This window comes from Nerophis lumbriciformis, linkage group LG11, assembly GCF_033978685.3.
Source record: "Nerophis lumbriciformis linkage group LG11, RoL_Nlum_v2.1, whole genome shotgun sequence".
NCBI classification, from domain to species: domain Eukaryota; kingdom Metazoa; phylum Chordata; class Actinopteri; order Syngnathiformes; family Syngnathidae; genus Nerophis; species Nerophis lumbriciformis.
Window position 1 is genome coordinate 47,078,087 of NC_084558.2, and position 15,863 is coordinate 47,093,949.

Sequence of the window (15,863 nt, forward strand, 5' to 3'; positions counted from 1 at the left end):
TGATCAAGGGTGATGGGTCAAATGCAGAGAATAATTTCGCCACACCTCGGGTGTGTGTGACAATCATTGGTACTTTAACTATGGCGTCACATTAGTGCCAAAAATCCGAGCGCATAAAAACTGTTATCGCGCGCTAATTCTCCACTTCGTGCGCGCGCGCGACACCCTTTTGCGCGCGCGCGGTGCCTTTCTGCGCGCGTGCCGTCTCGGTCTGTGCGCTCTCTGTGTACTCCTGGCATCTCTCCTCGCGCTGTCATGTTTCTTTTTGGCACTTTGGGGGCGGGTATGCTTAGACGGCCCCTCCTTTCTGATTGGCTCTGAGCATTTTTCAAATGACCAATCATTCTCCAGCGTAGAAACGTTGTTGCCATCTTACCTCGGACATCTAGCCTCAATCATTACATTGATGTCAATGGTACATGTACTAATTAAATTACCATAACTTGCTCGATTTTCAACCAATTTACAAATGGTTTGCCTTGTTACAAATCTTATTACATGTAGATATGACATAGGATGCTGTACCTGTTGAAATGACCTATTTCGCTTTTTTTTTAAATGACTTAATTGTGCAACATAGTTGTGTAGGGTCAGTGTTAGTCAGTTCTCTGATTATTTTAAACTGTTTCAGAATACATTATTAAAAGGCTATTTTTAACATTTTAAAAACAAAATTCAAAGATTATTTCATTAATTTTATGGCTGAATCAAAAGAAATTCCATAAATTAGAAAACAAATGTTCAAGAAGAAGTGAAAATATAAAATAATGTTATGGTTGGATGTTATTGCTGGTGGACCAGTTCTGGCTGAAAGATGTGATTATGGTGTTTGTTGTCTTATTATTTATTTGGGTCACATTTTGTATTACCCTGCATTGTATTTATGTGGTATGAAATAACCTTCATCAGCACGCGATATTTTTTTATCCACTTCTTCCTCCGTAAATCTTGATACATATTGACGATGACCCGCTCTGCTATATTTCTGATTGGCTCTGAGCATTTTTTGCCTGACCAATCAGAAAGAAGGGGCCGTCTAAGCATACCCGCCCCCAAAGTGCCAAAACGAAACATGACAGCGCACAGACCGAGACGGCGCGCGCGCAGAAAGTCACCACGCACGCGCAAAAGGGTGTCGCGCGCGTGGACAAAGTGGAGAATCAGCGCGCGATAACAGTTTTTATGCGCTCGGATTTTTGGCACTAATGTGACGCCATATTTAACTTTTAACTTTATATTGGCTTTTTTGCCGATATACGATATAACTCTTAATTACCGATACCGATATCAACCGATACCGATATACACAGTCGTGGAATTAACATATTATTATGCCTCATTTGGACAACCAGGTATGGTGAAGATAAGGTCCTTTTTTTTAATTAATAAAATAAGATAAATAAATTAAAAACATTTTCTTGAATCAAAAAGAAAGTAAAACAATATAAAAACAGTTACCGTATTTTTCGGAGTATAAGTCGCACCGGAGAATAAGTCGCACCTGCCAAAAATGCATAATAAAAAAGGAAAAAAACATATATAAGTCGCACTGGAGCCCGGCCAAACTATGAAAAAAACTGCGACTTATAGTCCGAAAAATACGGTATATAGAAACTAGTAATTAATGAAAATGAATAAAATTAACTGTTAAAGGTTAGTACTATTAGTGGACCAGCAGCACGCACAATCATGTGTGCTTACGGACTGTATCCCTTGCAGACTGTATTGATATATATTGATATGTAATGTAGGAACCAGAATATTAATAACAGAAATAAACAACCCTTTTGTGTGAATGAGGGAGGTTTTTTGGGTTGGTGCACTAATTGTAAGTGTATCTTGTATTTTTTATGTCGATTTAATAAAAATTTAAAAAATTTTTAAAAATTAAAAAAAAAAAACGATACCGATACCGATACCGATAATAAAAAAAAACTATACCGATAATTTCCGATATTACATTTTAAAGCATTTATGGGCCGATAATATCGGCAGGCCGATATTATCGGACATCTCTATTAAAATGTAATGTTGGCATGCAGTTAACATAGCTATGCCAGTTTTGCGAACCTAGCATGATGTTAAAATGTAATGTTGGCATGTAGCTAACATAGCTATGTTAGTGTTGCTAACTTACCATTGTGTTAAAATGTAATGTTACCATGTAGCTAACATAGCTATGTTAGTGTTGCTAACTTACCATTATGTTAAAATGTAATGCTACCATGTAGCTAACATAGCTATGCCAGTGTTGCTAACCTAGCGTGATGTTCAAGTGTAATGTTAGCATGTAGCTAACATAGCCATGTTAGTGTTGCTAACGTCGCATGATGCTAAAATGGAATATTAGCAAGTAGCTCAAATAGCTACATGCTAATAAATCTGTTTGTCCGAAATACAATAACCGGTGGCCTTTGCAAATTGTGTAACCAGGCTATTATATTTTATATCCATATATATCAGCACCCCAAAAGGGACAAGCAGTAGAAAATGGATGGATGGATATATATTCAGTGTTACATGCGGCCTTCATAAGTGTGACGTTTGACATCCCTGATGTATTATTATAATAATCCATGGCTGCAGCCCTACTTCATTTCCACTGAAGATCTGTGGAACGTTTTAATACCAAAAGAGGATAAACGAACAGTAAACATGTCCTGGAAAAGAAAGGGGAAGCCATATTTGTGAAGAAAGAAACAAAGTTGGTGTTAAAGTGCTGGCTGTGGGAGCGAGAACATTCCTCAGTACGTGGTCACCAACAAGCCAAAATAGAATTCTATTGTGGTTGTTTCACGCTGCCTGTGACTTCTCTTCAACTCGTGTTCCTCACGTCAACATTTAACTTAGCCTGCTGTAGATACACATGTAGGACACAACCTGGTGTAGATACACATGTAGGACACAACCTGGTGTAGACACACATGTAGGACACAACCTGGTGTAGATACACATGTAAGACACAACCTGGTGTAGACGCACATGTAGGACACAACCTGGTGTAGACACACATGTAGGACACAACCTGGTGTAGACACACATGTAGGACACAACCTAGTGTAGATACACATGTAGGACACAACCTGGTGTAGACGCACATGTAGGATACAACCTGGTGTAGATACACATGTAGGACACAACCTGGTGTAGATACACATGTAAGACACAACCTGGTGTAGATGCACTTGTAGGACACAACCTGGTGTAGATACACATGTAGGACACAACCTGGTGTAGACGCACATGTAGGATACAACCTGGTGTAGATACACATGTAGGACACAACCTGGTGTAGATACACATGTAAGACACAACCTGGTGTAGACGCACATGTAGGATACAATCTGGTGTAGATACACATGAAAGACACAACCTGGTGTAGATACACATGTAGGACACAACCTGGTGTAGATACACATGTAGGACACAACCTGGTGTAGATACAGCTGTAGAGCAAGTCCTGGTGTTGATACACATGTTGGACAAGTACTGGTGTAGATACAGTGTAGGACAAGTCCTGGTGTGGATACACATGTACGACAAGTACTGGTGTAGATACACATGTAGGACAAGTCCTGGTGTAGCTACACATGTAGGACAAGTCCTGCTGTTGATACACATGTAGGACAAGTCTTGGTGTATATACAGCTGTAGAACAAGTCCTGGTGTCGATACACATGTACGACAAGTACTGGTGTAGATACAGTGTAGGACAAGTCCTGGTGTAGATACACATGTAGGACAAGTCCTGGTGTCGTTACAGCTGTAGGGCAAGTCCTGGTGTCGATACACATGTTGGACAAGTACTGGTGTAGATACAGTGTAGGACAAGTCCTGGTGTGGATACACATGTAGGACAAGTACTGCTGTAGATACAGACGTAGGACAAGTCCTGGTGTAGATACACATGTAGGACAAGTCCTGGTGTATATACAGATGTAGAACAAGCCCTAGTGTAGATACAGATGTAGGAAAAGTCCTGGTGTAGATACACATGTCGGACAAGTACTGGTGTAGTTACAGCTGTAGGACAAGTACTGGTGTAGATTCAGCTGTCGGACAAGTCCAGGTGTAGATACAGTGTAGGACAAGTCCTTGTGTAGATACACATGTAGGACCAGTCCTGGTGTAGATACAGTGTAGGACAAGTCCTGGTGTAGCTACAGATGTAGGACAAGTCCTGGTGTCGATACACATGTTGGACAAGTCCTGGTGTAGATACAGTGTAGGACAAGTCCTGGTGTGGATACACATGTAGGACAAGTACTGCTGTAGATACAGACGTAGGACAAGTCCTGGTGTAGATACACATGTAGGACAAGTCCTGGTGTATATACAGATGTAGAACAAGTCCTGGTGTAGATACAGATGTAGGAAAAGTCCTGGTGTGGATACACATGTAGGACAAGTACTGGTGTAGATACACATGTATGACAAGTCCTGGTGTAGATACACATATAGGACAAGTCCTGGTGTATATACAGAAGTAGAACAAGTCCTGGTGTAGATACAGATGTAGGAAAAGTCGTGGTTTGGATACACATGTAGGACAAGTACTGGTGTAGTTACAGCTGTAGGACAAGTCCTGGTGTAGATACAGTGTAGGACAAGTCCTGGTGTAGCTACAGCTGTAGGGCAAGTCCTGGTGTCGATACACATGTTGGACAAGTACTGGTGTAGATACAGTGTGGGACAAGTCCTGGTGTGGATACACATGTAGGACAAGTACTGCTGTAGATACAGACGTAGGACAAGTCCTGGTGTAGATACACATGTAGGACAAGTCCTGGTGTATATACAGATGTAGAACAAGTCCTGGTGAAGATACAGATGTAGGAAAAGTCCTGGTGTGGATACACATGTAGGACAAGTACTGGTGTAGATACACATGTATGACAAGTCCTGGTGTAGATACACATGTAGGACAAGTCCTGGTGTATATACAGAAGTAGAACAAGTCCTGGTGTAGATACAGATGTAGGAAAAGTCCTGGTGTGGATACACATGTAGGACAAGTACTGGTGTAGTTACAGCTGTAGGACAAGTCCTGGTGTAGATACAGTGTAGGACAAGTCCTGGTGTAGCTACAGCTGTAGGGCAAGTCCTGGTGTCGATACACATGTTGGACAAGTACTGGTGTAGATACAGTGTAGGACAAGTCCTGGTGTGGATACACATGTAGGACAAGTACTGCTGTAGATACAGACGTAGGACAAGTCCTGGTGTAGATACACATGTAGGACAAGTCCTGGTGTATATACAGATGTAGAACAAATACTGCTGTAGATACAGACGTAGGACAAGTCCTGGTGTAGATACACATGTAGGGCAAGTCCTGGTGTATATACAGATGTAGAACAAGTCCTGGTGTAGATACAGATGTAGGAAAAGTCCTGGTGTGGATACACATGTAGGATAAGTACTGGTGTAGATTCAGCTGTCGGACAAGTCCAGATGTAGATACAGTGTAGGACAAGTCCTTGTGTAGATACAGTGTAGGACAAGTCCTTGTGTAGATACACATGTAGGACCAGTCCTGGTGTATATACAGCTGTAGGACAAGTCTTGGTGTAGATACAGTGTAGGACATGACCTTGTGTAGATACAGTATAGGACAAGTCATTGTGTAGATACACATGTAGAACAAGTCCTGGTGTAGATACAGATGTAGGACACAACTTGGTGTAGATACAGTGGTAGAAAACAACCTGGTGTAGTTACGGATGTAGGACAAGTCCTTGGTAGATACATATGTAGGACAAGTACTGGTGTAGTTACAGATGTAGGACCAGTGCTGGTGTAGTTACAGATGTAGGACAAGTCCCGGTGTAGATACATAAGTAGGACAAGTCCCGGTGTGGATACAGATGTAGGACAAGTCTTGATGTAGATACAGATGTAGGACAAGTCCTAGTGTAGATACAGATGAAGGACCGGTCCTGGTGTAGTTACAGATGTAAGACACAACCTGGTGTAGATACAGATGTAGGACACAACCTGGTGTAAATACAGATGTAGGACAAGTCCTGGTGTAGCTACAGATGTAGAAGCTGGTGAAAGGTGGTCTCTATTGAGAGGTTGCAGCTTTTCTCAACAATGGAGGTGCTTGTTCTCCCCTCACATAGCAGGCTGAATCAGCAATGATTGACTTTCATTGGACAACATTCCAGGCTGAAGTCACAGTCATGAATATTAGCAACATGAACATGTGTTATGGTTTATATCAAAGTGCCCAACTGACCTACACTACAATTTAAACAATCACTGGAACACTCTGTGCTCTTTCCTCCCAGGCGTCATCCATTACCTGATCTATGACTTCCTGTTTGGGATTGTTACTTCTGATTAAGACCAACTGCTGGCAAAAATAAACACGTGGAACCTCCAGCATTTGATTTGTGACTCAGGAACATCTTTGTCACCGACAATCTACTCTGATGCTGGAATTTACACAGCAAAGGAGATTTTTGGAAGCCCTGCTCGAAACACATTGTTCAGGGTGTGTGTGTGCATGTGTGTGTGTGTGTGTGTGTGTGTGTGTGTGTGTGTGTGTGTGTGTGTGTGTGTGTGTGTGTGTGTGTGTGTATTGTTATGCTAATGAGCTGTGTTGGAACTTGTCAAACATAATATATGTCATATATTATCACATACAACAATGTAATAGATGTCATATATCACATACAACAACGTAATATATGTCATATATCACATACAACAACGTAATAGATGTCATATATCACATACAACAATGTAATAGATGTCATATATCACATACAACAATGTAATAGATGTCATTTATCACATACAGCAATGTAATACATGTCATATATCACATACAGCAATGTAATACATGTCATATATCACATACAACAATGTAATAGATGTCATATATCACATACAACAACGTAATATATGTCATATATCACATACAACAACGTAATAGATGTCATATATCACATACAACAATGTAATAGATGTCATATATCACATACAACAATGTAATAGATGTCATTTATCACATACAACAACATAATACATGTCATATAGCACATACAACAATGTAATACATGTCATATATCACAACAACGTAATATGTGTCATATGTCACATATAACAATGTAATAGATGTCATATATCACATCCAACAATGTAATAGATGTAATATATCACATACAACAATGTAATAGATGTCATATATCACACACAACAATGTAATAGATGTCATATATCACATCCAACAATGTAATAGATGTCATATATCACATCCAACAATGTAATATATGTAATATATCACATACAACAATGTAATAGATGTCATATATCACACACAACAATGTATGTCATATATCACATACAGCAATGTAATACATGTCATATATCACATACAGCAATGTAATACATGTCATATATCACATACAACAATGTAATAGATGTCATATAACACATACAACAATGTAATATATCACATACAACAATGTAATAGATGTCATATATCACATACAACAATGTAATAGATGTCATGTATCACATACAACAACATAATACATGTCATATATCACATATAACAATGTAATAGATGATATATATCACATAAAACAATGTAATAGATGTCATAAATCACATATAGCAATGTAATATAAGTCTTATATCACATACAACAATGTAATAGATGTCATATAACACATACAACAATGTAATAGATGTCATGTATCACATACAACAATGTAATACATGTCGTATATCATATACAACAATGTAGTAGATGTCATATATCACATACAACAATGTAATAGATGTCATATATCACATACAACAATGTAATAGATGTCATATAACACATACAACAATGTAATAGATGTCATATATCACATACAACAATGTAATAGATGTCATATATCACATACAACAATGTAATAGATGTCATATATCACATATAGCAATGTAATAGATGTCATATAACACATACAACAATGTAATAGATGTCATATATCACATACAACAATGTAATAGATGTCATATAACACATACAACAATGTAATAGATGTCATATATCACATACAACAATGTAATAGATGTCATATATCACATACAACAATGTAATAGATGTCATATATCACATATAGCAATGTAATAGATGTCATATAACACATACAACAATGTAATAGATGTCATATATCACATACAACAAAGTAATAGATGTCATATAACACATACAACAATGTAATAGATGTCATATATCACATACAACAATGTAATAGATGTCATATATCACATACAACAATGTAATAGATGTCATATATCACATATAGCAATGTAATAGATGTCATATAACACATACAACAATGTAATAGATGTCATATATCACATACAACAATGTAATAGATGTCATATAACACATACAACAATGTAATAGATGTCATATATCACATACAACAATGTAATAGATGTCATATATCACATACAACAATGTAATAGATGTCATATATCACATACAACAATGTAATAGATGTCATATCACATACAAAAATGTAATATATGTCATTTATCACATACAACAATGCAATAGATGGTATATATCACATACAACAATGTAATAGATGTCATATATCACATAGCAAAGTAATATAAGTCATATATCACATACAACAATGTAATAGATGTCATATATCACATACAACAATGTAATAGATGTCATATAACACATACAACAATGTAATAGATGTCATATATCACATACAACAATGTAATAGATGTCATATATCACATACAACAATGTAATAGATGTCATATATCACATATAGCAATGTAATAGATGTCATATAACACATACAACAATGTAATAGATGTCATATATCACATACAACAATGTAATAGATGTCATATAACACATACAACAATGTAATAGATGTCATATATCACATACAACAACATAATACATGTCATATATCACATACAACAATGTAATACATGTCATATATCACAACAACGTAATATGTGTCATATGTCACATATAACAATGTAATAGATGTCATATATCACATCCAACAATGTAATAGATGTAATATATCACATACAACAATGTAATAGATGTCATATATCACATAGCAAAGTAATATAAGTCATATATCACATACAACAATGTAATAGATGTCATATAACACATATAACAATGTAATAGATGTCATATATCACATACAACAATGTAATAGATGTCATATATCACATACAACAATGTAATATATGTCATATATCACATACAACAATGTAATAGATGTCATATATCACATCCAACAATGTAATAGATGTCATATATCACACACAACAATGTAATATATGTCATATATCACATACAGCAATGTAATACACGTCATATATCACATATAACAACATAATAGACGTCATATATCACATACAACAACGTAACATTAAGGAGGACAGGACACAAATGTACCTATGTGAGCTACATGCTAGCGTTACACAGGTTAACATCATGCCAGTTAAGTTTATCCACAGAAGAAAAACATAATGATCAAACTTACAACTCATACTACGTTTATAACTGACTGACAGATAGTTGGCTGCATTTGAGGAAGTGTAGCAAAGCCTGCTTTTTACACACACCGTTCAAGCCTCATCTGAAGACATAGTGTAAGAAGTGGAGAGTGTCGATTACAAGGAAGTGGTTGATGAGTATAATACATGACATCATGTAAAATGATGTCCCACAGGGGAGTCTTAAGATGGTTGTCATGACTACCGCTGAGTAAAAGAGTTCAAGTACTGCTAACAAGCCTCAAGAAGGTGATGTGATCACGTCCTGTAAACACGCTCGACTCTAATCCTCCACTTAAACTCCCTCTTCAAGCCTCAATCCGCCGGAAACTTCCAGACCGTTCCTGTCATGGCGGTGACAGCAGATGAGTCCCACTTCCTGTGCGTGTACAAAACGTCGCACCCTGAAACAAGACGGCTTCCTCCTCTGCAGGATACTAAATGTCCAACTGCTGCAGACCTCCAGCACAGCCACAGTGTGGTTATTGTTAAGTGCGAGACAGAAAGTATGGTTTGTGTGCTGGCCGCGCTCACGCCATAAATCACGGCTTCTCCGACCTCGTCTGTCAACCCTGACCTCAACTTTGTGGAGGTGCGAACCTTCTCATGGCAGCCACCGACAAGGCACGCCATCTTTCCCCAGCATGCAGCCTACTGGGATTGTTATTATTATGATTCAAAAGCCTCTGGCTTCATTTGCAAAAGATCAATCATCGGCGAGGGAGGGCGTGTCATCAATCCGCCTGCTGAGTCAGCAGCATGTGTTTTAGTACTTACATCAGTTTTCCTGAACTTGGCTTTTAGGCTCTTCATGTTCGGTCTAGTCCATGTAGTCGCTCACGCTCACAGCTGGAGAAGGAGACAAATGAAAACCCACGTTGAAGCGCGACACGACTTTCTGCAACATACTTTTATCAAGTCAAACCAGGTCAATGAGGGAACGTCGCAATGTCACACTTACAAGCAGGAAGAACAATCTGAAAATGACTTTTAAAACCTAATCAATCACAGTTACTTGTTACTTTACCAAAAAAAGTATTTGAATTACTCGCGGAATTACTCTTTAATACATGTAATTAATTACTAGAGAAAGTAATGAATGTGTCGCTTAAAAAAAAACCCTGAAACAACAAAAAGAGTCGTTTCATGAGAGCAGAGCGTGTGTTTGCCTTTAAAATGCAGCGAGAGAGCATGTTTGTTAGCTTAGCAGCGGACGTTTGATTCTGTTGAGTCGGATTGTGTCCCCTCTGGTAAAGAACGAGATTAAAAAATGGGACCCATTACCTCCCTGCTTGGCACTCAGCATCAAGGGTTGGAATTGGGGGTTAAATCCCCATAAATGATTCCCGGGCGCGGCCACCGCTGCCGCCCACTGCTCCCCTCACCTCCCAGAGGGTGATCAAGGGTGATGGGTCAAATGCAGAGAATAATTTCGCCACACATAGTGTGTGTGTGACAATCATTGATACTTTAACTTTAACTTAACTTTAAATGTGCTCCCAGGGCTCCTTGTCCACAAACGGGGTATTGTAGGATTGCGCTTTAATCATTGATGTTTTGATTGATTGATTGAAACTTGTATTAGTAGATTGCACAGTACGGTACATATTCCGTACAATTGACCACTAAATGGTAACACCCGAATAAGATTATCAACTTGTTTAAGTCGGAGTCCACGTTAATCAATTCATGGTGTTGTTCATTATTCCTTCACAGTAGTAGCAGTGTGTGCATGTTGTTTGCTGTGGGATGTTGCCTTCTTCTATTTGATATCAAGTTCAATTTAGTGTGCTGCTTGTTGCTTTCATTAAGAAAAAGTTACTTCCTGTATTGTGCTTCTGACGCTGTCATGTTGACATACAACCACGTCAAAAGTAGAGTGCCACGTTTGTGTATATATATATATATATGTATATCCATCCATCCATCCATCCATCTTCTTCCGCTTATCCGAGGTCGGGTCGCGGGGGCAGCAGCCTAAGCAGGGAAGCCCAGACTTCCCTCTCCCCAGCCACTTCGTCCAGCTCTTCCTGTGGGACCCCGAGGCGTTCCCAGGCCAGCCGGGAGACATAGTCTTCCCAACGTGTCCTGGGTCTTCCCCGCGGCCTCCTACAGGTCGGACGTGCCCTAAACACCTCCCTAGGGAGGCGTTCGGGTGGCATCCTGACCAGATGCCCGAACCACCTCATCTGGCTCCTCTCGCTGTGGAGGAGCAGCGGCTTTACTTTGAGCTCCTCCCGGATGGCAGAGCTTCTCACCCTATCTCTAAGGGAGAGCCCCGCCACCCGGCGGAGGAAACTCATTTCGGCCGCTTGTACCCGTGATCTTGTCCTTTCGGTCATAACCCAAAGCTCATGACCATAGGTGAGGATGGGAACGTAGATCGACCGGTAAATTGAGAGCTTTGCCTTCCGGCTCAGCTCCTTCTTCACCACAACGGATCGATACAGCGTCCGCATTACTGAAGACGCCGCACCGATCCGCCTGTCGATCTCACGATCCACTCTTCCCTCACTCGTGAACAAGACTCCGAGGTACTTGAACTCCTCCACTTGGGGCAAGATCTTTTCCAAATATATATATATATATATATATATATATATATATATATATATATATATATATATATATATATATATATATATATGCACCAAATGAAAATATAAATACATTTAATAAAGTCAAATACAAAGAAGGCAACAAGAGAAGTATCCCGCACTTCTCTTTTGTAAAGTAAATTTGTACAGCCGATATGGGCATCTACATCAACTATATGATTTGCCTGAGAAGCTGGACAGGACAAAAACAAATAAATACATTTAAAAAATTTAAAAATCTAAATAATTATCGATACCGGCTAATATAAGACGGAAATGCATATTCCTTTTTAAAATTTAAACAGAAAAATATATTTAATTGTTTTCTATTTAGACTGGAAAATATATTATTTTTTCCATTTAGACAGAAAAACATATTCCTTTTTTTTACATTTAGACAGAAAAATGTTTTCTTTTTTTCTATTCAAACAGAAAAATATATTCCTTTTTTTCATTTCGACAGAAAAATATATTCTTTTTTTTACATTCAGACAGAAAAATATATTCATTTTTTCCAATTATACAGAAAAATACACTGATGTTTTCTATTCAGACAGAAAAATACATTCTTTTTTTCCATTAAAAAAAATAAATAAATAAAAATAATTATCGATACCGGCTGATGTAAGACAGAAATACATATTCCTTTTTAAAATGTAGACAGAAAAATATATTTAATTGTTTTCTATTTAGACTGAAAAATATATTATTTTTTCCATTTAGACAGAAAAACATATTCCTTTTTTTTACATTTCAACAGAAAAATATTTTCCTTTTTTCTATTCAAACAGAAAAATATATTCCTTTTTTTAATTTCGACAGAAAAATATATTCTTTTTTTTACATTCAGACAGAAAAATATATACATTTTTCCAATTAGGCAGAAAAATATATTGATGTTTTCTATTTAGACAGAAAAATACATTATTTTTTTTTTCCATAAGAAAAATTAAAAAATCTAAATAATTATAGATACCGGCTGATAAAAAACGGAAATACATATTCATTTTTAAAATTTAGACAGAAAAATATATTTAATTGTTTTCTATTCAGACGGAAAAATATGTTATTTTTTCCATTTAGACAGAAAAACATATTCCTTTTTTTTACATTTAGACAGAAAAATATTTTCCTTTTTTCTATTCAAACAGAAAAATATATTCCTTTTTTTAATTTCGACAGAAAAATATATTCTTTTTTTTACATTCAGACAGAAAAATATATTATTTTTTTCCAATTAGACAGAAAAATATATTGATGTTTTCTATTTAGACAGAAAAATATATTATTTTTATTTTTCATTAAAAAAAAAAAAAAAAATCTAAATAATTATTGATACCGGCTGATATAAGACGGAAATACATAGTCGTTTTTAAAATTTAGACAGAAAAACATATTTAATTGTTTTCTATTTAGATGGAAAAATATATTATTTTTTCCATTTAGACAGAAAAACATACTCCTTTTTTTTTACATTTATACAGAAAAACATTTTCCTTTTTTCTATTCAAATAGAAAAATATATTCCTTTTTTTCCATTTCAACAGAAAAATATATATATTTTTTTTATATTCAGACAGAAAAATATATACATTTTTTCCAATTAGGCAGAAAAATATATTGATGTTTTCTATTTAGACAGAAAAATACATTCTTTTTTTTCCATAAAAAAAATTAAAAAATCTAAATAATTATAGATACCGGCTGATAAAAGACGGAAATACATATTCATTTTTAAAATTTAGACAGAAAAATATATTTAATTGTTTTCTATTCAGACGGAAATATATGTTATTTTTTTCCACTTAGACAGAAAAACATGCTCCTTTTTTGTCCATTTAGACAGAAAAATATTTTTCTTTTTTCTATTCAAACAGAAAAATATGTTCCTTTTTTTCATTTCGACAGAAAAATATATTCTTTTTTTTACATTTCGACAGAAAAATATATTAATTTTTTCCAATTCGCCAGAAAAATATATTGATGTTTTCTATTTAGACAGAAAAATACATTATTTTTTTTCCATTAAAAAAATCTGAATAATTATTGATACCGGCTGATATAAGACGGAAATACATATTCCTTTGTCAAATTTAGACAGAAAAATATATTTAATTGTTTTCTATTTAGACGGAAAAATATATTATTTTTTCCATTTAGACAGAAAAACATATTCCTTTTTTTTCCATTTAGACAGAAAAATATTTTCCTTTTTTCTATTAAAACAGAAAAATATATTCCTTTTTTTAATTTCGACTGAAAAATATATTCTTTTTTTACATTCAGACAGAAAAATATATTATTTTTTTCCAATTAGACAGAAAAATACATTGATGTTTTCTATTTAGACAGAAAAATATATTCTTTTTATTTTTCATTAAAAAAATAAAAAAATCTAAATAATTATCGATACCGGCTGATATAAGACGGAAATACATATTCATTTTTAAAATTTAGACAGAAAAACATATTTAATTGTTTTCTATTGAGACGGAATAATAAATTATTTTTTTCATTTAAACAGAAAAACATATTCCTTTTTTTTACATTTAGACAGAAAAATATTTTCCATTTTTCTATTCAAACAGAAAAATATATTCTTTTTTTAACATTCCGACAGAAAAATATATTAAATGTTTCCAATTAGACAGAAAAATATATTGATGTTTTCTATTCAGACAGAAAAATACATTCTTTTTTTTCCATAAAAAAATTTTTTTAATCTGAATAATTATCAATGCCGGCTGATATAAGACGGAAATACATACCGGTATTAATTTTTAAAATTTAGACAGAAAAATATATTTAATTGTATTCTATTTAAACGGAAAAATATATAATTTTTTCCATTTAGACAGAAAACCATATTCCTTTTTTTTACATTTAGACAGAGAAATATATTCTTTTTTTTTACATTCCGACAGAAAAATATATTATTTTTTTCTAATCAGACAGAAAAATATATTGCTGTTTTCTATTTAGACAAAAAAATACATTCTTTTTTTTTCCATAAAAAAAATAAAAAAATCTAATTAATTATCGATACCGTATGATATAAAAACATTTACATCCTGATACGGTTTCCAGCCATATTGTCAGGCACCATGTTTGACCCTGGAACAGACCAATTTGACTATTTCTTTTGGAAAAACTTGCTTTCAAACTATTATTTGTATGGTTACTCCTGACTTGTTACAGCATTTAGAGACGTCATTTTGACATGGACATTTGCATTACTAGCAGACATGAAGGGCTGCAAACCAGTTAGTTAGTTAGTTAGTTAGTTAGTTAGTTAGTAGGTTGTTGCATGGTCCCAGCTAGCAGTGTCAATGAAGTGTTTATATGCTTGATGAGCAAGCAAATGCAGCAGACATTCCACATGTGAAATCATGTCCTTACTTACTTTGCCTCCTTTTGGACAGGAATCGCAGAAGGGCTGGAATCTCTTTTTGGAACCACACACACAAAAAAAGAAGCGGATTAGCCAACAAACAAAGCTGCTGCTTTGGGGCAGCGCTGATGTTGTTGTGCGGCGTGTGAAGATGCACAAAGAAAGAAAGCAAGAGGTGGAAAAAAAACAATAAAGAAAGGAGGAGGAAAAGAACAAAGTGCTAGCTTACATCAAGTCTGCTAGCTTACTTTACTAACTTATGCTGTTCATCATGCTCGCTCTCTCTCTCTCTCTCTCTCCCGCTCTCCTCGCTCCACCAACAC

General features: G+C 35.6%; 1 protein-coding gene across 2 annotated transcripts in view; it reads right to left on the reverse strand.

Moving 5' to 3' along the window:
* The window catches only part of rai14 (retinoic acid induced 14), a 67,777-nt gene extending 51,914 nt beyond the window's left edge, over positions 1-15,863 (reverse strand). Inside the window, exons 1-3 of one of the 2 annotated variants that reach the window (XM_061966478.2) lie at positions 15,789-15,863; positions 15,553-15,594; positions 10,330-10,401 (exon numbers count right to left, since the gene is read on the reverse strand). In XM_061966478.2, the coding sequence (XP_061822462.1) occupies positions 10,330-10,365 (36 nt within the window). In that variant the 5' untranslated portion in view covers positions 10,366-10,401; positions 15,553-15,594; positions 15,789-15,863. Of the gene's footprint in view, positions 1-10,329; positions 10,402-15,552; positions 15,595-15,769 lie in introns of both variants that reach the window. The other variant, XM_061966476.1, reaches the window with a different exon arrangement.